At 39.8% G+C, this 24,605-nt stretch overlaps 1 protein-coding gene across 2 annotated transcripts in view; it reads left to right on the top strand.

Annotated features, from left to right (window-relative positions):
• The window catches only part of LOC131078616 (putative tRNA pseudouridine synthase), a 240,509-nt gene that overhangs the window by 123,988 nt on the left and 91,916 nt on the right, over positions 1–24,605 (top strand). For both annotated transcript variants that reach the window (XM_058016358.2, XM_058016360.2), the window contains exon 6: positions 12,625–13,065. In XM_058016358.2, the coding sequence (XP_057872341.2) occupies positions 12,625–13,065 (441 nt within the window). The remainder of the gene's footprint in view (positions 1–12,624; positions 13,066–24,605) is intronic.

The raw sequence follows: 24,605 nt of genomic DNA, 5'->3' as shown, positions 1-24,605 counted from the left end.
AAGATAGCAGGTTCAGTAAACAGACAGACACCTCCAAATAACTAGACTAAGCATCACCAGCTATTTAAGCACAATACTTGCATCAATCTAGTGCGATCTTCGAAGGAAAATAGGATTTTCATGCTATCAAATACAACATTGGAACTTTTACATTCATAGTGAGCATTTAATAATCGAACTGAGCATATGAAAGGTTCAGATTAACCATGCAGAAGGAAAGGCAATCAGCCATTCCCAAATGGTGTGAACTGCAAGAATTCTATCGGATGTTTATTTGAAAATGCTATGTAAAGGAAAGAAACATGACTGAAAAATTCTAAATTAATGAAGAAGGAGACCATGCACTCACAAGGAAATTTGGAAACGGTCTTAACTTTGCATTAAATCCTGTAAATTTTGCTAGAGCTTTTGCAACAATTCAAGAACTTCTTACTAAATGAGGGAAAACCAATATTTTAAATAGGCTTCAAAAATGGATGAATGGCCAAGATCTTATCTAAACCAGATTCATCCATAAAACATGGCTGCCCATACCCATAAATGGGAGGCAAATATCAACAACCACCCCAAAGGGAGTAATAACTACCCAAAAAGGTAATTAGAACATATCCAGAAATAATCCAAAAAGGTGCATTCACAAAGTTTTACATTTCTGTTGACTTGGGAGTCAAACATGACCTTTTGGCCAAAAAGTGCATTTTCAAGATTTAAAAAGAAAAAGCACTTTCTAGGAAAGCACTTTCTCTTTTCCATTTGTAGATTCCTTTTCCAAGAACTCATCTTCACTATGCAAATATTCCTGCCAAAGATCTCGACCTGCTGCACGCTCCTCACGAACATACTCCTGGAACTTGATGCATAATTGGAATAGCAGACTGAATGGAGGCATAGGAGGATGCCGAATTTTATATTGCATGCCCTCGAGATATTGGTCCACGTGCTTCAAACCATCCTTCCAGCCGGAACGATTACGCTCGAAGCACAACATGTCTGACTGGAATTGACCAGCAAAATTTAGGTCCTTAACGGAATAGGTGATCCTATCCATCCTTAGTCTTTCTTCCCAGTCTGGTCGTATCACTTTATCGCATAGGGCATTTTGCCATCCCGAGACCATTGATCGAAGGATCATTTTGCCGAGGTCTTGCATGGTGTTCAAAATCGTCTCGCACGCATCGTGTTCTTTATCAATGATTTCTCTTGTGTCGTTCTTCATGGTGATAGTCCAGTACCATTCCTTAAGAGTGCTGATGTTATGAGGATCCATGATGCTGGGTAATGTAGGAATTTGTGCATGGGTCCAGAAGAGAGCTCTCATGAGGGGAAGGGTAGTGGCAGCCACTTCATGCATTCTAAGGGATTCCCTCTTTACTTCTAATAGCCGGACCAGGGTGGTCTCTTGATGGTGAGCCATCTCTTTTACTTCTTTGAGGATTCGTTCTCCCCTCCCTTTGATGCCTTGTATCCATTCCTTGACGGCCCTTGCAGTGTCCCGTACTCCTTCAAATTCTGTTGTGATCCTCTGTGCCAATGCTGTCGGGGGAATGTGGGATTCAGAAGCATTGTGTAATGGTCTCAGGAGTTGATCGATGCATCCCTCGGCCTGCTCAGCACGAGTTCGATACATGTCCTTTTCAGCTGTTATCTCTTCAAGTTGCCTGAGCATGTTCTGTACTGAATCCTTGAATTCCTCCTTTTCCTGTTCCTTAGTGGCTCGTCCGATGGGGACAGTCGTGATGCTATAATGTGCCAGTGTAATCTGATCTGCTGGCTTGTCTACAGGCGGGGTGGCAATGTGAAGATTGGGGTTCCTTTGATCATCTTTAGTCATTCTAGAATATGCCTTGGGCTTTTTCTTCCCCTTAGCTTTAACTTGGTCCATGCGTGAGAAGATGTCCTCCAAATCAATAGGTGGTTTGGTGGCGGCCTTGTGCTGGGCTCTGGCAATCAACCATTCTTGAGGTACTGTCTGGGTTGATGATATGGTTAAGTTTGCATTCCGTTCTTTGATGTTTTCAGCCGACTCATCGCAAATTCGCAGCTGTTCTGTTACCGGAGGGGTGGAGGAGGTGCCAAGTTCCTTGCTTGCAGCGGAATTTTCTCCTACTTCACTAAACAACTGCCTGGTATCTTCATGTGATGGTTGTTCTTTAGTCTTTTGAGGCTCACGGGTCTCATCTGTCCTTTGCTCTCCTTCGACGGTAGAGTCATCTTTGGTTGTATTGTGGAGCAGCAATTCATGGCGGCTCTGTTGCGTGGGTTCAGGCACTTCGATCCCTTGAATGGATGGAATCTCTCCTTCCTCTATTTGGTTACCCGGTTCGGTTGATTCAATGGCTCTTAGCTCAGCTTCTAGCATGTCAGGTGCAGGAGGATCATCAACTTCAAATGCATCAATGTCACTCTGAGAAGGCGGAGCAGGTATATAATCTAATTCTACTACATCGTCGGACGAACTAGGGTCCTTGGACGATGAAGTGACCTCCGGTCTTCTTATAGGAATCTTTTCCCTTCTTGTTCTCTTGGACGTCCGAGTCCCTCTGCAAGCCTTAGCCTTCTTTCTCTTCTCAAGTTTCTCAATTTCTTCTCTGGGTGCACTGGAAGATCCCTCATCTTCGGAGGACTGAGAATCGAGGCTGCCCATTAAGTGGTAGGTGAACTGGACTCCCTCATGAATTAGTCTGTTAATCTGCTGATGCAACCATAGGTTTGTATATCTTGCTGGGGCTGCCATGACTGCCTCAAAATCAGTGATAGGGTACTGGGACCAATCAACGCTTGGCAAAAGATGCCTCACTGCCTCAAATTCCCGGACTTGCAGACAATTCCTTGAATCCGTGAGTTGATCTGGGACCCGATGGTATTCAAAGAGTCGCATTTGCTGCACACTCAGCCTAGAATATTCACGTCTTCGAACCTCATAGTCATCAGAGCAATTTTTCCAATAGTCTTCAACTGATTCCTTTGCCCTGTACCGCCTGCCATAGGCTCTCTTTGCCAGATTATCGTGATCGAAATATTTTCTTGGAAAGTGCTCTTGTAGGCCATAAGAGGCCAGCTCTGCGAGGGATTCCTCTGCTAGGGTGGGGGTCTTCAGATGGACATCCTGGTTGCCTATAATCATGGGGAACGCGAATCCAGCCTGTTTGCTCTCTCTGAGTAAGATGCCGGCTGGACGTGACTGCCTTGCGACCTCCATAAGAACTATTTTGTCAATTGGGTACCGTGGAAGTCGGAGAGGGGCACAATCAAAGCCCGCTATTCAGATATAGGAGAACCTTGGGAACTGGATGAACCAGGCTCCGTATCTCTGTACTAGAATAGTAGCTTGCTTTGAGAGCCTTATGTGTAATCCTGTAATATCCCTTGGCTAATCTGGCCCTGTTTCGCTTATTTGAACCCCAAGGAATATTGTCAAACACTTGGCATACAATGTTTGAAGCCGCTGTAGTGAATTCTTTATTTGTTTTCTTTGGGTTTGTAGGCTGCAAATGAAGTAATGGAAAGCTTCTAACAATGCAAAGTTGTTATAGAAATGATATGCTAGCTGTTTTAGACCTTACACACACATGGAAAGACTGAAATTAACTAGTACAGCTAGTAGACATTAAGACAAACACTTGTCATGCATCCCAAAGTACACCTACAACCATTAGGCATTTAAGCAAACAGTTGGCATGAAAGCTAAGTGGTTGATCAATGTTAAATGTCACCTGGAATATCAATTGACCCCAATCTGTAGGAGATGAAGGTGGCTACAGGGGTTTGCAGAATGTAGAAGAAGCAGCCAAAGACTCCTTATTCAATCTTCATCGTAAATTTGAACATACATCTCCAATTTGGTCTCCACAAAGACCACAAAATTGGCAAGGTACTGTAGCGTTTACTGTAGTGCGGTACTGTAGTGTTTACTATTCATGGGTACTGTAGCGATTTACTATTCACGGGTATTGTAGCGCACTGTTCACGCGCACTGTTCACGACACTGTAGCAGCAAATAAACCCTCTGTATGATGTTCTCAGTCTGCCATATACATATGCCCTTAGCTATGCCAATAAATCTGAAAATAAATCCCCAATCAGCACAATGTCAACTTTTGGATGAAGCCAACCCTAGGAGCAACTTCAGATGAATATCTCACACCCTCAGATTGTTGATGCAATGAAGTCTTCACGTTCTCCAATGCCGATACTCTGGACAAGCTGCAGAAACCCCAGCTTCTTCTCCAAAGCCAAGAGACAAGTCTTCTCATCAAAAATAACAATGATCAATTCCCCTTCTCTTCTTTTCAAAAGCCTTATATATATTTCCCATGAAGGTTCGATTTTCTCCAATAAGGCATTAAATCAATTAATGATATTAAATGACATTTAATGATATAATATTTTCACTTTGTCATTTAATATTTCACCTTGGTAAAAGAGCCAAATTAATTAATTAAATGGTCCCCTTTAATGATACTTGGACCCTTACTTAAGTTATAATATAAAATTATATTATAACTTAATAATATAAGCTCAAAACATTAATGTTTATCTAAACTAAATAAACATTAATATCTCCATTAATACTCAACATTTTTAAACGCCGTTTGAGCTAGGAGCTGACATGATGAAGCTGCATATGACCATACCCCTTTACTAAAAATAGAAGGGGTCCATCTCTAACATCTCAAACTTACTATAAATAGTAAGTATAGCAAATGAAGTCCAAATGATACCAAACGAAAGCCAGATCGAAACACACTGAACTCTGGAGCTGATACAAGACTCGGGAGACCCTCTATCCATACTCATTAGCCTACGAGGGTCAGAATGATAGGCTAATCACCAAAAAACCATGTCTGCTAAAATGGGGACATTACAAATCCTCCCTGCATTAGCCTGACCAGGCGCATTGTGAAGGCGTCATTGACGCGCTCATATTGGCCAACTGCATAAGCTAGGCTGCTCTTTTCTCTCTGAGCTATATCTTGATAGTGCAGCTGAGGGTAACAATCATAGACCTTTACCTAACTAGGCCCATTCCCGATTTCACCTTTCATTATCAAACCTGGCAGCAGCTGGTTCTTGGCGCACATGTAGACCAAGTAAGAGGTCATAGTGAAGTACTTTTTGCTCTCAAGTTCAATTAGCTGGGTGTGGATGTTGTCGCTTATAATCTGGGCCCAGTCAAACTTGGACTTCCCAACGAAGACTTGCTCTGTGAAATAAAACATCCACTCTTCAAAGTAGTTGGATTTAGGAAGTCCCATAACCCGGCTGAGTAATGTGACCATATCCCCATGCTCATTATGAAAGTCACTTCTTGGGGTCTGTTTCCCAATTCTGGCGCTTGGAGGCCTTCTCTCCTTGTACCACTCTTCGTTGATCAGTGTTCTGCATCTGGCCGGATTCATATCGTATGCCGCCTGTGCTTCGTCTATAGTCGTGGCCGAGGGATTGTTTGGGAAGGGAATGTTGAATGCGTCGCCAATGGCCTCAGGGGTGAAGTTGGCGAGAGTCATATTCTTGAGGAGCACCAATCTGGAACCTCGCTGATGAAAGATCCGTGATGGATCTCCTTGCTGATCTGCTGTAGTTTTTAAATTAATAAACTATATTTTCCTGTGTTTCCTTTGATGGTTTTAGAGAATAGACAGAAGTTGCAGAAGGTTTGTTTATTTTTGTGTTTTTGATAGTTTTTCAGCAAGTAATAATTGAAGAACAAGTACATGAAAAGAGTACTGGAAATAAATGTTCATACACAGCCAAATCAGAATCGTACCAAGCAGATTTCTGATTTATTAAATCAAATAAGTGTCTAGATAGTGATTCCAAACAATTCCAGGAAGATTAGAATAAGCAATGAGTCCAACCTGAATGAAGAGTGAATACTGAAATCAAGAAGGAAGCTGCAGCAAACATCCAAAGCTCTTACATAGCTCCACGTGGGAAGAGAAATGGCTGCAAAGTACAACCGTACGGCTGTTAGGTGATGCCAAGTTGGAAACCCCAATCTCCACGCTAAACCCTAACTCTGTTCACTGAATCCTCCAGAAAAAGATGTCGTACCAACTCTAAGGCACTGAAAATTGAATGCAAGAACCAAATAACCACTGTGCTGGGGGCTACGTCCCAAACAGGCAAGACCCTGGGGTTTTCGTCCCAGATGCTGAATTGCTCTCTAGAGCAAATTCTCCAAATCAAAGATGAAATGTGTAAAAGATACTTGATAATTAGGTTACCATCTCCTTATAACTCCTTTCCTCTAGCTCGAACCCTAAAAGTGTATGAAAAGTGCGCTTAGGCTTATAAAGTCTTATTTCTCATTTTTAGTCGCCAAGTATAGAGAAAACGCCACTTTTTTAATATAAAAGAATTCTTTTCATCAAAAGGGTCCCTGACAAATGGGAAACATTTAGAAAAGTTCAAGACCTTTCCAACGAGCTATAACACATGGGCATATGCATCCAGATGAAGCCAAAAACCCCTTATTACTCCAAAATGGCTATAAACATAGCCTTATTTAATTAATTAAACGCTAACTTAGGAAATATTTAAATATATTAAAAATATAACCCAAATAGCTGCAGAAGGCTCAAATGATTCCAAAAGTCTGAAATGGAACCTGTCACCTGTCTGTGACTGATGTCGGAAATCATGGATCAACTGGCAGTCTCATCCCTAAAATCTAGGGATGCTCCTAGAAACTAGGAAACACACCCAAATCTCTTGAAACTGAAACCAAGGAATGGTCTCATGGAACCCCAACCTTGGACGCTGTCACAACCTCCGAAAATGTAGGAACTGCCTCCTAAAATCAAGAAACTGCTCCAAACTGGTCTACTACTGCTAGAAACACCAAATCCAAACACTGAATATCCTGATTGAGTCTCTATCTACCATTGCCAACCTACAAGACTCCATAATAGGCTAACTCACATGTCTCTGCTAGACAGAGCTAAAGAGGGGACATGACAGCTGATAATGTCGGGCAACCTCTATCACTAACTCATAATTTTGTATTGCTGGAGGAAATGCCGTTGCTTGGGCGATGCCACTTTCCACCATCTGTCTAGGCTTGCCATATGCGTTAGGGGAGAAGACCCGATTCCTGAAGTCCTGGATGTCAATAAGGCCTAGGTCGGTATCACCGACATTGTCCCAGACGCTCTGAACTTTTGACTCCCTCAATCCCCCTCTTTGATACTGATACTTCATCCTGTCAACTTTACGTGGGATATCCGATTTGGATGCTCGCGATGTCTCGGCTGTAGTGGGCGTCTTTGATGATTCCACCGTCGACTTAGGCATTTATCCTGCATAGCCAGATGCGGATTACGAGGCGATATAAAAGAAGTAAGGCGGGTCAGATAGAGTATACTCCAGCATTCAAGGATTAATTCAAAATTTAAATTGGAAACAGAGTGATATTGCTAGCTGAGAGCTTGATTGAGCAAAACATTTATTCATGAAGCTTTTGATCGCGAATTTATATTTAAGCATTTTCTGGATTAATTTTCAAAAGGGACAAAGCTCGAAAAATTCTCCTAAGTTTGAAAATGCAATTTCTGGTTAAATCTTAGGAGCAAATTCTAATTTCGACTGCTTTGCATGATGTTTTAATAATCGGAAAAAAAAGATGCGAATTTTAAGCATTTTAATCAGTTTTGCACATGCATGCATCCAATTTATAAACATCTCAGATGATCAAGAGAGACAAAGCGTACTTACCTGATGAAAATGGATGGCGAGAAATTGCCCGACTTGCTATGCAAAAACGAATGGATAAATCTGCAAATTTCGAATACCAACGGTTATCTCTCTAATTCAAATTTTCGCGGTTGCGGTTGGAAAAGAATTTGCAATGTCGAGTTTTAAACTAGGCGATTTTCACTTTAGGTGATTTAGGAATTTGAACTTGGACACTTGGAAGGGTTTATGTCCGTGTTTTACCTTGAATGCAAATTATACTTTCTGGCTTCCCTTTCAAAACCGAACGCGATCCTCTCTCACGCGAACTTCGGTGGTATGGAGGGGTTTTGCAGGCCCTCAAACCTCACGTCTCCTTCTCCTAAATCGCGGACTTCGCATGCCTTGCGTTTTGAGGTTTACTGCACTTTCGCGCTGTGTTCTTCGGATGAATGGAAGATTTCGGAGCATTTGGGGTTTTCGCCAGAACTGCCCTTGCTTCTTGGCGGCTATCCTCTAGCTCGCGACTTCGGTGGAATGGAGGTTTTCGAAACCTAAACTGCGTTCTTACCTTGAAGAACTTAGGCGCTTTTCACACAAACTTCGGACCTTTTAGACGTTTTGGCGATTTTCAGGGCTTTCACGTTTTTTTCTTTTGCGAGTTTTTACGAATTCTCCCATTTTGCCCTTAGGGTCCGAAATTTGGCCCATAAGGCGATTTTGGCAACTTTAAGTGTTTTTCAGACCCTATATGCCTTTTGTGAACTTATCCAAATTTCGGAGCTTTCAACGATTTTGTCATTTAAACTTTGAAATTTCGGCCCCAGGGTCCGAAATTCGACCCCCTGGGCGATTTTGCCAACTTAAGACAAGTTCGGACCTTTTACGTTTTTTGCGAATTTATCTAAACTTCGGAGCTTTCAACGATTTTGTCATTTTAAACTTTGAAATTTCGGCCCCCTGGGCGATTTTGCCAACTTAAGACAAGTTCGAACCTTTTACGTTTTTTGCGAATTTATCCAAACTTCGGAGCTTTCAACGATTTTGTCAATTTAACAAAATTTCGGAGCTTAAGGCACCTTTTGCAATTTTCGGAGTTTTCACGCCTTTTGCGAACTTAACAAAATTTCGGAGCTTAAGGCACCTTTTGCAATTTTTGGAGTTTTCACGCCTTTTGCGAACTTACAAAATTTCGGAGCTTAAGGCACCTTTTGCAATTTTATGAATTTCTCTCATTTTGTCCCCAGGGTTCGAAATTCGGCCCCTGGGCGATTTTGCAAACCTTCGAAATTTCTCTCCTTTTGTCCCCAGGGTCTGAAATTCGGCCCCCTAGGCGATTTTGCAAACCTTCGAAATGTCTCTCCTTTTGTGCGAGCTTGGGCACTTGGGCGAGTTTGGAGGACTTTGGCATTTTGCAAAGAAATTCGCTGCTCCTTCTCTGGCTGTCGAAAATCGTCATTCGTTCAAATCTTATAAACTTCGTAAAAACAAACCTCATGTAATCCATCTCATCGCTCTTACGCTAAAATGACCATTTTGGGTCGTCATGCGACCTTCAGACGCGCTGCTCTTTGCTTGGCGGGCCTCGCCAACTTCTATCACCTTACGCCTATCCAAGGCGATTTCACAATTTTGAACAATCTCTTGGCATTCGTGCCTGAGGGCTAGACTACCCTAATGGAATCATTGACTCTTTTCTTTCAACATCATCACTTCACGCATCGATCGCGGACTCGCTCGAAACCACGCGAGACACTTTGTGCGAAACTCAACAGGGCGAAGATGAAAGGCTCAAAAAAGGGAAGGGGGACCCTGTCGGCGACAGGGAGCGTGTGCAATGCACAACAGGTTGAAATAAAGTTTATCCCATAGAGTTTTGATTCAATGTTTGTTTGTTTTGCAGGTCTGCCACAAGGAAGGGAGGCACAATGATCAAGGCTTGAAGAGGATGCATATTGTAAGGACAACATAACAAATGCGGATGAGGAAGATCAACACTTCAAAGATTGGAAGAGGATTTCAAGACAAGGATTTCCAAAAGGCCTAGATGTGGACTAGATCAAACATAAAGAGAAAGCTTCACCATGATGGTGAACAAATAAAGGAAAGCAAGTTCAAGACATGAACACAAAGGATTACACATTATAAAATCAAGAACTACATCAAGGAATGTGAAAGCCAAAGAACGTTAACGAGGAAACAATTCATGGGGAATTTCCTAACATAAGGATGAAATGCAAAGTATCACAGGGAATTTCAAATATTATGAATAATGTTCAAGTCAAATTGATTAAGTCTACAAGACAAGTTGAGGTGGCATCCCAGTCACTATTTGTCCAATCAAAGGGTACCTAGTCAATATTCATTCGAGGGAAAAAGGTGACACATGGCACTACATCAAATATTATTTATCTTACCTACCCTCATCTCTCATTGGTGAATGTAATGGTGGTTGTAACAAACTCTAATTAGGGTTTCTACTTTCAATCTTGGCCATTGATCTTGAATCGATCTAAGCCATTCATTGTAATGAGCTATCTATATATGGCTCAATGCTCTCATTTGTAAGGGGAATACTAGAAGAATAGCTAGTAGTAGAAGAGTAGAAGATAGTAGTTAGGTCATTAGAAGTTTGGAGTAGAGTAGGAGGAGAAAAGGCAGAAATTGTTGCCAAGGCTTATGAATGGATACACTACTTTCATTGAAGTCATGGTGAATTGTGGCATTCTTTTTACATGTTGCATGGTTTCTTGTTCTTTAACCTCATAGTTTAGATGAAGTTCATTGATCATGATGGAGAAGTGCAATGGTATTTGATGAATTCCTTAAGTGTTCATACTTTTGGTAGTTTTTTGATTGTAAGCTAATGTGCAAAGTTAGCCTGAACTTTATGATTGTGGTTGCTAAGATCAATTGTGGATGTTTGCTCAAGTTGCGCCAGTATTGGGTATTTGAATGAATGAGACTCCTTAGAATATCGCACTAACTTGGTGTAGTTGTTGCTTGTCTTGTCGAAGCCGAGTTATGTTAGGGGGGAATTTGTGTATTAAAGCACCATCTATTATCTTCATTGTCCTTAAGATTAGATTAGATTCTCTAAACCCTTTCCTTTTGATCTTTCTTTGTTAGATGAGTTAATCCCACATTCTAGCAACGTCCAAGTATTCAAGCATTCATTTATAACGCAAGTCCCCTTGTGATTCCAGCAATATCACATCAACCATTGAGCTTATCCACAAGTCAAGACTTGGCATTTCATAACATTGAAGTTGTCTCATTTGATCGCGAAGCATAGCATTTGAGAGACTTTGTTCAAGAGAGGATAAGATACCTTGGTATTTTATTCTGTGTTCAATTGTGTATAAAACCCACATCAACAGGTACCCATTTTCTTTTTGATGGAAGTTTTGGTTCATTTATGTCAATTTTCGAATGATTAGCTCACAACTTTGAATATCTTTTAAATCTATTCCTTTTTCTCATTTTTGAACAATAATTCTAGGAAAAATTCCCTTCCTCATTTGCCTTCAATAATTTTGGATTCCATTTTCAGATGACAAAGCTTGAAATTGCTCTAGTAACTTTCTACCTATGCTGTCCACCTCTTTTAGTTTTTGCCAATAAAAGTAGAAAAATAAAAAATATCAACTTTCTAAAATTAGAAAGTCATGATTTTCATGACTTTAATAAGGATTCCATTTCTTATTGTCTTTCATCTTTCTTAATTCGATTTTTCACAAGACAAAGCTTGAAACTATTTTGGAAACTTTCTGTCTTGCCTTCCACTGCTTTTTTTTTTTAAAAGAAAAAAAAATAAAAACAATTTTCAAAAAATAGAAATTTGTGGTTTTGTGTTTATCTCCTCAATCCAAGACAGAGCAGATCTTGTCTGGAATATTGGAACTTCTGAATTGACATCTTTATTTTTGGAAAATGATTCTCATATATGATTCTATCTCAATATGCTCGAAAAGATTTGTCTTAGCCTCAAATTTTTATGCTTGTGTTTAGTATTTGCCATCATACTTTTTGAACTTAACACTTTCTTTTCTATGTTGGTGTTGGAGCTCTTTTCAAGATTCCTAGCTTGATAGTTTTCGTGATAAGCAACAGGCATACATTGTTAGTAGACCAAGAGAGGCTGGCACTGAAGGACATAACCATTTTGACAGGAAATATAACATAATTGATTTTGATGTGACAATAATGATCTGAAATTTGGAGATATGATTAAACACAATTTTTGAGGGGTAACAAATTGGAGTACCAACTTAGTGTTCACAATCTTAAACTTTTTCATAGCCTTAGGTTTTAAGAGTAGTTTTAGATCTCAGAGAGAGCTTTCCATATTAGTTTGAAAAGAGGATTATGTTTTGTGTTGTCTCACAAGAAACAAATTAAAACACTAACACATTACCAAGAAGTTGAAATCTTAAAACATTGACCTGAACTTGTGATAGGATGAAAACAGACTATGTATATTTATTGCATGTGATTATCGATCATGTTGGGTGTCGGACAAAAGCAATGGCACAGTTTATGAATTTGACTCTCACATTGTAAGAAATTCCATCTAAAGGTTTGTTAGTTGAAGGGAAAAACAAATACATTGTTGATGGAATGCAATTCAGAGAGAACATGATGCAACTCTATTATGTGAATGAATTCAGTAATGGAATTGGAATCTAATGAATAAAATGGACAAAGGCACTGTCAACTGGAGTTCATATCTAGATTCAACTAAAGGGTAACTTAAAATCTACAGCATCTTAATGATTCCAGTTGTGAAGATTTTTCTTATTACAGTAGTTTTAATTTTAACAATATATTGTTCAATAGGATGATTCTTTGATCTCATATTGTTTTCCTCCACATCTTGGCTATCTAAGTGTTTGACTTTGTTTGGTATTTTAAACAGCATCTAACTAAAAAAATATTTAATGATGTCAGGGGAACCATCCTTTCCACAATTATACCATTCGTGCTCATTACAGAAAACGCTCATCGAAAACTCTTGTTAAAGTTTCAAGACCAATTTTTTCTGTTGAGGAAGGATCAAACCAAGAGTCAAATGATTGTAAAAGAAAGCACGGAAATTCTACAAAGGATGGTAATAATATAGAAGAAGAAAGTCTCACAGATTCGAGTGACATTGAAGAGGATCTCATGAATTCCATTCAAGACAGCAAATGTGGGCCAAATATGTCAAGCACACCAGAAGTATCTAAATTTCCTTGTGCAAAATGGTTGCATGAGCAAGATGAGGCTGACTTAATAAGTGCTGCTCATTTCAGAAAAATCCTCTCTTGTACTTGTGGGGATCTGGAAGCAATTGCAAACGTACGGTACATAGAGATCAGCATTCATGGAGAGTCCTTTGTGTTTCATCAGGTACTTCTATTAAAAACTCAAATAAAAACCTCTATGGGATTATAAAAAGAGTAAAACCTGTATCTGCTGGAAGAAAATTTGAATGCTTTATCATTCTAAATCTAAAAATAAAGGTAATATTCATTGAAGTTTCTTCTTTCTTGTCTGGACTTTATGAAAAGTGAACAAAATATAATATTACTGCAAACCAACAGTACTATAACATTTCTGGAAATTTGACTTTGATAATACATAAAATAAGGAATATATCCAAAGCAGTGTGCAGGTTGGTTTTGGCCCAAACATCATTGGAATCTTGTTGCCAAAAACACTTTTAAGTCTGAAGGGTGGAAGCTTCTATGAAACTGTGAAATGAGTAAAACCTGGATCTGCTGGAAGAAAATTTAAATGCTATATTATTCTAAAGCTAAAAAAAGTAATCTGCTTTGAACTTCCACTTTATTTTGTCTGCTATTATAAAAAGTGAACAAAATATAACATGACTGCAGAAGAACACTACTATAATCTTTCTGAAAATTTGATTTTGATAACACTTAAAACAAGAGAGGAAAATATCCGAAGCAGTGTGCACATAGGTTTTGACACAAACATCATTGTAGACCTGGCACAATTTCTTCAAAACATGATGAAATTCTAAGGGCTTTATAGCTTATACCTATTTATAACTTTTCCTTATGACTTGTTCACTTCATGCATATGAGAGTACTGCTTGTTGGCATTTCACTTTACACCTTCAATGTAACACAAACTAGAACCGGTTTGTGGTAAGACCGCTCTTTGAATTAAAAGAGAATCTCCTTGTAAATACAAATTAACTTAAAACTAGACAATATGTACTTTTAGTTTACAATTTGTATACTGTTTTTTGGAGTGGTTCATGTTCATGCTAAATCCAATATAAATGCATATCTTTTTGGTTTTGCCTAGGGTAAAAAGGCTATGATGCTCTTTTAAGACTAGTGAAAGGATTTTATGTTTTCTTTGACATAAAACAAATCTTATAGCTATACACTTATGTTGTTCAATTAAAAACAAAGAGTGAGGAGGGCAAGTACACACAGAGTTTAATTGAATAACAGATAAATGTGAGCAATATGGTTGAATTCAACATAGGACTCAGTTTAAAGCCACGAGGTACACCTTTGATCTTCCCTACAGTACAAACCATCCGAATTCGCCAAACAATTTAATCTTAACACACATACACAACATCTCAATAAACATTTATAAGCAAGATGGATGTAATAAATGTCATGGAGTGAATAACAAAGTCATGATAAGATTGAATACTTGATGAACAACTCCAACAATTAGTAGTTGTGAGAATTACCATCAATTCCAACTTAAGTGCAAAAAGAAATTTATATTGTTTACAAAGCTATTGCTTCAAAAAATAAAAAACTTGTTGAACATTGTGTTGTCATTGATGTCAAAGGTTCTCCTCTGGGAAAAACAGCCAGCTCAACTCCCTACAAAACGAAGTACTATGCTCACTCTAAGAATAACTGATTTGGATGAATTGCAATGTTTATTACAAAATCCTATCCTTTACTACTAAAAAGAAAAACCATGCAACATGCAAAGCTATAGATTGAATTTATTACAAACTAGGATTTAATGTTCAGATCTCTTGCATGACAAGAGACCTAAAAATAGACAATTTGATATGTATAAGTCTAAGTTACCGGGATCCTTGCCTCTAACCCCCGAGTCCTAGGCCGGTTCCCCCCAGGTCTTGAACCTGGGTCAGTCCTCCTTGGGTCCGGATAGGGTCCTACAAATGCCTTGTGGGTTCTTCCATGCCGGACCCAGAAGAACCCAGGAAGAATTTTGAAGGATTTTACAAAACCCAGGACCCTAATTTGATGACCTAAAACACTAAAAAGGTAAAAGCAGTGGGATATTGATTCAGAACATGCCGAGTTGGATGAGTCAATTTCCTGGCTTGTTGCACTTGGACTTGATGACATTGATGACCATGAGCTTGTAATGTCCCCTTTTCTGCTCTAGTTTGTTTTGGGGGTCGTTAGCCTATTCTCGAGACCCGTAGGCTATTCGGAAACAAAAATTAGGGTTTCCTACCTCTGGGAGGATATTTCTGCAGTTTCGACGGCTTACATGTTAGAATTTATTAGTTTGGATTATGGATTCCTTTTGGGTTTTCAGAAAGCTACCCAGTGAGGGTACATGCATAGCAAGTTATGGAGTTTGACCAACTTACTATTTGTAGAAGTGGAGGCAGAAGCAGTTGAGTTCTCTGGGTTTTTCTGGGGTTTCTGAGAGCTTTGCGATGGTATAACATGCAAACCAATCTAAGGACCTTTTCGGGACTTTACTATTTTTAGTAAGTTTGGGAGTTGCTCAGAATGTGGTAAAAATCACTTTGGAAACACTTACAATTTTTAGTAGTATGCTATTTATAGTAATTACTATTTTTGGCAGTGCTATTTTTTGGCAAGGATTCTGCAACTCAACTCAGTGGCTATTTGTGGCAGTATTATTTTGGTAGGATCCTGTATTCACTCAGATGACTATTTTTAGCAGTTTAGTTGAGAGCTCCAACTCAGTTCAGTTTTGGTGATTTCCAACACTTTAGTCTCTGGCTCAATTTGGCAATAATCAGTATTTGAGGAGAAGGTATTTTTAATATATTAATATCTTAGGCATGCGGTATTAATATTTGATCATTTTATGGATGGACGACTTAGGAGGGGAGAAAATATTAATTTTATCCTAAGTCTATTTGGGCGAAATTTGCATTTGACTTCAAGGGGGTCGTGATGGTGTTAATAAATAAATTATAACTCAAGGCAAATGGGGTGATTTTCTAAGTATATTGCCTTAGTAATATTTTTTATTTGGAAGTCATGGTTGGGCGCCCACTTTACACTTTTTTTTATGACACTTATATTTATTAAAAAGGGCGATTTTGGGTGAATGTGAGTTGGGCGAACTTGTGCAAGGAAATGAAATGAAATGCAACGCCAAATGTGGATGAAATGGAATGGCATTTGGTTTGGGCGCATTTAGAGAGCATTTGAATTTGAATTTGGCTAGCAAAAAGTTATAAATACAGGCCTTGGGCTCTCATTTGGTATCCATGAAAATTTCTATAACGAAGTGCTGCCGGAATGGTGCCAAATTCTTGCTTCGAAGTTGCGAGCGTCCTAGCCTATGTCAAATTCGTGCTTGAGAGATAGCACCTAGCTGCGGAGAGACAATTTCTCACTCATAGGAATAGATAGAGCGTACTGGGAATGGTTGTTTCAGCTGGTTTTCTGTTTTTGGTGTGAGTTTGTGTTTTTGGGTTGCTGGTTGGCGTCATGGCTGAAGCGTATTTTCACTCCTAGTTTCTAGTTCGGGCTCCTGTTGATTTTGGGTATTGGCTCTAAATATTTCTATGCCCCCAGTGATAAGATTTGTAAGTTTATAGTTCCTAGTATTGAGTTTCCAAATTTTAACTGCAAATCGAACTTTTCAGCTTAGACGTTTTTGTTAGGCAGTGCATTGGGTTGCGTGCTGAGTGTTTAGGGTTATATTGCTGCTGTTTTCCTGTTGGTTCTTAGTCGCTTGTAATATTCCCCTTAATTTTTTTTGTTTTTTAGCAATAAGAGTTACATGCAAACACCATAACCCGTTAAGGTTAGAGAAATAATCCAAACTACTGAAAGGGAACCCTTCCACCTTTTGTTCACCGAGAGCCCAATCTGGGAGGGTGAGAGCATACAATGTTCTGGGGATCGTTAGCACCTTAAACCAAATGAAAACTACAATGCACGGGTGGCAAGCCAGCCCCTTTTGCTTATCCATCAGGATAGAAACCAAACTCTTGGCGGTAAACCAGCCAAGGGAAATAACAAGAAACTGAAACTCAATCACTCTACCACGTATTTAAGCGGGAGGACATTACATTAAGCTATCACTCTACCGCATATTTTAGGGGGAGGACAATTGCATAAAACTTATCACTCGACCACTTATTCAGTGGGAGGATTGAGTACATAAACTGAATTACAAAGCAAGAAGGCGGCTAATGGTTAGTAGTACTACTGCTTAACCTTACAATATAGGAATTAGAGAGATTGAATAGAGAAGTAATGTTGTCCAAGCTGATAAATATTCCCAAGCAAGTGCTAACTCCCCAAAAGCCCTTCAACATGAAATTAATAATTTCTAGGAGCAATGACACGCAGACCAACAACTTCAAGAAGCTATGACACACTCCTATCGCTCTCCAAACTTCTGGATGCTTGTTTGTAGTTCCTCGGGATTCGGTTCACGGGTGTTTTTGGCAACAACCATGGTCTTCACAATAGTGTTTTGACACCATAGGAGCGCAGAGTTGTTTTTATCTAGTTTAGACTGGATTTCATGCAAAAAGGCTTGGTGTTTCATCAATATCTGAATTGAAGCAGCCGAGAATTGTTCGCTCCTCCATTCATTATTAATCCTCATCTGTAAATCAGCAAGAACTTCTTCTTCTGGAATCAGCTCTCTATCCCGACTTACTATGTTGCAAGAGGCCCTTTCACAATGTGAGACAATATATCGAAAAACTTCACCCCAGAATCTCTTTGCATCACCGATCTCCTCAATGAGGGATTTAAGAACAAGGGCCTTGTTTTCAGGAGTTCTTCAAATTCCAAGTACATTATCCTGGAAGAGATGATGGCATGCTCCTGCAAAACACTCAGCTGTCGTTGGGGCATGGTACACCAGATTGTCAAACTTTCTTCAACACTTTCCAGATTCTTTTTGAAAGTATTAGAAGTCTGATCCAATTTCTCCTCAATGGTCTCTAACTTAGACATCATCTGAAAAATGTCTTTTATTACCTGTGCACATAGATCATGAAGCTAATCAACCCAGGAATCTAGTGCTTGTACCTTCTGAGCAGCCCTTTCCACTCCACGAATTGATTCTTGGGAACCAAAAGAACCTATGGAGTTACTCCCTTCAGCAGCAGGTTTTGTGATCTTACGAATGGCTGCCATAAGTTGTCGGTTTTCCTCTTCTAGCTTGTCTTTCTTTGCGAGAAGTTCATCACACCTTTGTACGAGCAAAGCTACAGAAAACTGAGCATCATGTTTAATGACCTCATGCATTTGTTTGCCCAACTCTTTCCTTGTAACCTTATAATCAGCATCTGACATTTCTTCAAGTGGCTTATCTGCAATAGGTTCCACAATTTCAGCTACCTTCATCTTGTTGCTGTCAACAGTTACTCTAGAGATAGTTTTGGCCTTCTTAGCAACTTTGGATCTGGACTCTTTCAGTTGTTGATAGTCAAAGGCATCAGGTGAGATTTCTCGCTTCTTCCTTTTCGGAGTAAAATAACTAAGCCATGGAGGCAAAGTCATCAACTCCCCTCCAGTAGCAGTTGTAGGCAAAGGAGAAGCAGTTTCTGTTTGAATCACCGTGGTCATCCTGAGAGGAATATTTGTTTGGACAGCGACCACGTTTTGCTCAGTTACCAACGGGTAGGTAGATTTCCTCATAAATTCTTCAAAATCAGAAGTGGAAGTATCAATTTCTGATAACTGGATGCAAGTAGGAATATCCTCAGGAACTTCCAACACACTCTTGTAGATGATCAGGAGGTGGCTCGTATGTTGAGAAGGGAATGGCATTTTGAGGAGATTCATCCATGAGCAAATCAGGAGGAGAAAGAGGCATCTCAATGGCAACTGGAGGAATGATCTCATGAGGCGAGTCTGAAACTGGAGACTTAGGAGCATCATCAGATTGCTGCCCTTCTTCTGGATTATCCAGATCGATCACCTGAACATGAAATCGTGATTTTTCCTTCCCAAGAACTGTCATCTCCTCAGGAGGAAGCACTAGTGCCCGACTAATTCGCAACTTGATTCTTGTGCCCGAAGATGATGCACCTTCTTTGTTGTCAACCTGAATCTCAAACTTACGTCCAAGAGGCCCCGTAAAATCATCTTCTTTTCCAACCTTGATTTTAATAAGTCTAACAACATTATTTTTCAGCCATGCGTTAGTGTTAGCCAAGATAGGTTGAAATCTCTCAAGGATGGATATGCACTCTTTGTGTGACCATTGGATCAAAGAAAGTGGAGCTTCCTCAACCCTCTGCGAAATGTATTTAGGATCAAGTATGTGCCCATCATCAATCATCCCTTGTGGGATATCCACCAAGTTGAAATCAACAATTTGCTCAATAGTGAGCCTGCAGTAATCCATCTTCAGAACTTCGACTTCTGTGCGAAGATCTACCCAGATGTCCTCAATGCGATGCACATGCACAAAGGATTTCTTGATCTTCTCCTTCGTACCCCTGTAATCAAAATCAGCTCTAGGTTTAAACCTTTTGAGCTGGATTTCTTGCATTTCAGTTTCCATGGCCTTAGCTTTTATAGATGTGACAAGGGAATACCGACCAATTTTCAATGGATTTGTGGTAGAGATCCCCATTCCAACCTTGTGTCTAGCAGACTGAAAAGTGTGGACAGCCATGATCTGTCTTCCAAACTCCATAAGAATGATCTTATCAGTTGGGAATCTGGGAAGCATATATGGCTGACCACTATAGCATCCGATTCTCATATAGGTGAAGGTGGGAAATTGTAGAAACAAATATCCATATTCGCACACCCTTTCCCATGCCTCATCTGATACTCTTTTGTTCCTTAGAGTTCTGTCAAACTGACACATGAAATATGTTGGTTGAAAATTTTGTACACTTGGGGGAAAAATACAAAATTGTGGTTTCAACCACAGCACACGAGTAAAAACTCTCCTAATTAAGGGAAGGCTCCCCCTATCTAACTACAACTTGGAAAGCAAAATGGGATGGGACAACAATCTTTCTTCTTTTTTCAAGAAAGACTATATCCTTTTCTCTTCACAGAAAAGGATAGCGGTTGAATAACAGCAGTAACCACTTTAAAGTGAAATAAGAGAAAGGAAATGAAGTTTCCTGAAAGCGCAAAGACTTCCGTCACTTCCTTCGGGACGGGACAGCAATATCAAGCTCAAAGACTTGACTATTGGAAGTCCTATCTACCCTTTTCTATACTAAATTTTACAATGAATAAACGACAACAGCTCAAAGACTGGAATAATTTATTCTTTTAACACAAAGACAAGAACTAATGCAAGCTCAAAGACTTGCTGCTATTTCTTATCAAACAGTAACTTTTCCTCAAGAATAGACGCAAGCTCAAAGACTTGCTGCTCCTTCTAGAGATTTCCCTATTTTAATTAATCTTCTCTACTTGCAGCTCAAAGACTTCAAATCAGATTGGACTAAGCTCCTTTAGAAACACTTTGCATAGAAGAAATAAAAGATTCAAACCCAAACATGTAGCTCAAAGACTCAAAACTTGAGTAATCCTTCTTTATTATTCTTCAAAAACTTTCAATCCACATACATAAGCTCAAAGACTTCTTGCTGTAAATTTGGCAGAGTTTTTGTTTGCTTTCCAAAAGATATATTTACAATGGACCTCTCAAGTATTTATAGAAGAGGAGCCTTGAGAAAAAGGTGGGAGGATCCTAACTAACTTGAGAGATTCTCTCATCCATCAAGACTCCTTCAATAAATAACTGAGATTTCATTAATTAACTAAGAGTTACTCTAACTAACTAAGACTTATTCCAACTACAGTCCTAATCGGACATAACTTGTAGTTGCCTTACATGTAATTACAAAAGTACAAGTAATGTGTAACTTGTATTTTACAAAAATTACTTTTACATGTAACTTGTCAAAACAAAATTACAACTAAAGATTACAAAAGAGAGAAAATTCAACTAAGTGTTGAAAAACACTTAAGTTGCCTTTTGTGAAGACATGAATCCTTGAAATTTCCGGATGCTCGCTTGTAGTTCCTCGGGATTCGGTTCATGAGTGTTCTTAGTAACTACCATAGTCTTCACAATAGTGTCGTGACAGCGGAGGAGAGCGGAATTGTCTCTATCCAGGATAGACTGGATCTCATGCAAAAAGGCTTGATGTTTCATCAATGCTTGAATTGAAACTGCCGAGAATTGTTCACTCCTCCATTCACCATGAATCCTCATCTGTAAGTCCGCAAGAACTTCTTCTTCTGGAATTAGCTCTCCATCCTGACTTACTATATTGCAAGAGGCCCTTTCACAATGTGAGACAATACCTTGATAAACTTCATTCGGGAATCTCCTTGCATCACTGATCTCTTCGATGAGGGACTTAAGAACAAGGGTTTTGTTTTCCATGAGTTCCTCAAATTCCAAGTACATGACCCTGGAAGGGATGATGGCGTGCTCCTGCAAAATACTCAGCTGTTGTTGGGGCATGGTACGCCAGATTGCCAGACTTTTCTCAACACTTTCCAGATTCTTTTTGAAAGTGTTAGAAGTCTGATCCAATTCCTCCTCAATGGTTTCCAGCTTAGACATTATTTGAAAAATGTCTTTTATCACTTGCACGCATTGATCATGAAGCTGATCAATCCAGGAATCCAGTGCTTGTACTTTTTGAGCAGCCCTTTCCACTCCACGAATCGATTCTTGGGAACCGGAAGAACTTATGGAGTTACTCCCTTCAGCAGCAGGTTTTGTGATTTTATTGATGGCTGCCATGAGCTGTCGGTTTTCTTCTTCTAGCTTGTCTTTCTTTGCAAGAAGATCGTCACACCTTTGCACTAGTGAAGCAACAGAAAACTGAGCATCATGTTTAATGACTTCATGTGTTTGCTTGCCCAATTCTACCCTTGTAACCTTATAATCAGCAGCTGACATTTCATCAAGTGGTTTATCTGCAATAGGTTCCACAATTTCAGCTACTTTCATCTTGTTGCTATCAACAGTTACCCTGGAAATAGTCTTCGCCTTCTTAGCAACTTTGGATCTGGACTGTTTGAGTTGCTGGTAGTCGAAGGCATCAGGTGAGATCTCTTGCTTCTTTCTTTTCGGGGTGAAAGAACTAAGCCATGGAGGCAAAGTCATCAACTCACTTCCTGTAACAGCTGTAGGCAAAGGAGAAGCAGTTTCTGTTTGAATCACTGTGGTCACCCTGGGAGGAATATCTGTTTGAATAGCGACCACGGTTTGCTCAGTTACCAATGGGCATGAAGATTGCCTCATGAATTCTTCAAAACCAGAAGTGGAAGTATCAATTTCTGATAACTGAATGCAAGTGGGATTATCTTCAGGAATTTCCAACACACTTTCTCGTTGTTGCTCAGGAGAAGGCCCGTATGCTGAAATGGGAACTGCATTCTGAGGAGACTCATCAATGAGCAAATCAGGAGGAGAAAGAGGCGTCTCAATAGAAACTGGAGGAATGACCTCATGAGGCGTGTCTGAAACTGGAGACTTAGGCGCATCATCAGATTGCTGCCCCTCTTCTGGATTATCCAGATCGATCACCCGAACATGGAACCGTGATTTCTCCTTCCCACGAGTAGTTGTCTCCTCAGGAGGAAGCACTACTGCACGACTAACTCGTAACTTGATCCTTGTGCTTGAAGATGAAGCACCCTCCTTATTATCAATCTGAATCTCAGACTTTCGTCCAAGAGGCCCTGTAGAATCATCTTCTTTACCAACCTTGATTTTGATAAGTCTAACAGCATTGCTTTTCAACCATGCGTTAGTGTTGGCCAAGATAGGCTGAAATCTGTCAAGAATGGAGACGCACTCTTTATGTGACCATTGGATCAAAGGAAGTGGAGCTTCCTCAACCCTCCGTGAAGTGTATTCAGGATCAAGTATATGCCCATCATCAATCATCCCTTGTGGGATATCTGCCAAGTTCAAGTCAACAATTTGCTCAACAGTGAGCCTGCAGTAATCCATCTTCAGGACTTCAGCTTCTGTGCGGAGATCTGCCCAGATGTCTTCAATGCGATGAACATGTACAAAGGATTTCTTGATCTTTTCCTTCATACCTCTATAATCAAAATCAGCTCTAGGTTTGAACCTCTTAAGCTTGATTTCCTGCAATTCAACCTCCATGGCCTTAGCCTTCACAGATGTGACAAGGGAGTATCGATCAATTTTCAACGGATTTGTGCTGGAGATCCCCATTCCAACCTTGTGTCTAGCAGACTGAAGAGTATGAACAGCCATAATCTGTCTACCCAACTCCATAAGAATTATCCTATCGGTCGGGTATCTTGGAAGCATGTATGGTTGTCCATCATAGCACCCAATCCTCATGTAGGTGAAGGTGGGAAATTGCAGGAATAAGCACCCATACTCAGATACCTTGACCCATGCCTCATCTGATACTCGTTTATTTCTGAGATCCATGTCAAACTGACACATAAAATATCCAAAGAATGCGTCTTGGACTCTTCTGAAATGTAGTCTGCTAGGTTTCAAAGGCAGCTGGTCATAATATTCCCAAACTGGTATGAGAGAGCGATCACCCTTGGTAGAAAGACCTGGAAAGTGTCTAAGTGATGCTGCTAAATATACCAAATAAGAATTCATAAAGAAGGTCATAGTGGTAGGAACCGCTGCAAGTTGTTCGCACAAAGCATCGCTGATGATTTCACCCCATGAAATGTGATGCGACTGCCGTATGAACATGATGAATTGATACATCCATGGCTCAAAGACATTAGAGTGCTCAAGGCCTAACATTCTGCTGAGAAGAGTGATGGTGTCTCCTATCTCCCACTTGAAATCACAACGGTACAACTTTGCCCATCTTGAGAAGGAAGGACGTGGCTCATGAATCCACCTATTGATGTGGCGCTTGCAATCTTTTTCTCTTTTCACATAATACTCTGCTGCACTTTCTTTGGTGATTTCCATATAAACAGGTGCAGGAGGTATTTTGAAGACCTTCTCGATTGTATCCGCATCAAGACGAATTATGGCTTCACCATCATCATTTTTTATGATTCTTGACTTTTTGTCAAAATGATGGGCGCATGCAAGAACAAATTCAGGTTCTAGGGCAGCCACTGGGAAAGAAGACGCATGATGGATATGGCTGTCCAACAGCCGCTGCAAGTTGTTATCTTGTGGATCTTCTACCCTGTGAATGAATTCTGCCATATCAACATGCCCTATTTCTGTGTCCTTGATGCGATCCAATGGAGAGGATACCTGGGAAGGTGTAACCTCATTCTGGTATTTATCATATTTGTATTTCATTTTCTTTGGAGTTGGCGATGCCGGCAAATCTGACATTGATTGCGAACCTGGAATGCTGTGATGAAGACTTAAAAGGGTTAAGGCCACATCATAATCAGCTGCAAATATCATTCTTTCTTTTTTCAAATGGGTAAAACTTTGATCTCTGAATTTCACGGTTTTGTGAGAAGAAGAGAGAAGACATGTAGAAATGGGAAAATCTTGACTTTGACCAATTTCGGATCTTGGGGGAATTTTCGCAAGTATACAAGTTGGAAAGTACATACATGCAATCGGGATTTTAAAACCCGAATACAAGTATACTTGTAAATTCGAAAATGGAGAAACGGATGAAAAATGGGATTTTGACTTGCGGGAAATGATGGAAATGGAAAGTGCGGATATGGGGAACGTGAATGGATAGAAATGGGAATATCCAG

The sequence above is a fragment of the Cryptomeria japonica genome, chromosome 3 (genome assembly GCF_030272615.1).
Source record: "Cryptomeria japonica chromosome 3, Sugi_1.0, whole genome shotgun sequence".
Lineage (NCBI taxonomy): Eukaryota > Viridiplantae > Streptophyta > Pinopsida > Cupressales > Cupressaceae > Cryptomeria > Cryptomeria japonica.
Note: the sequence above shows the minus strand (reverse complement) of the source record. Positions and strands in the feature narration are given on the sequence as shown.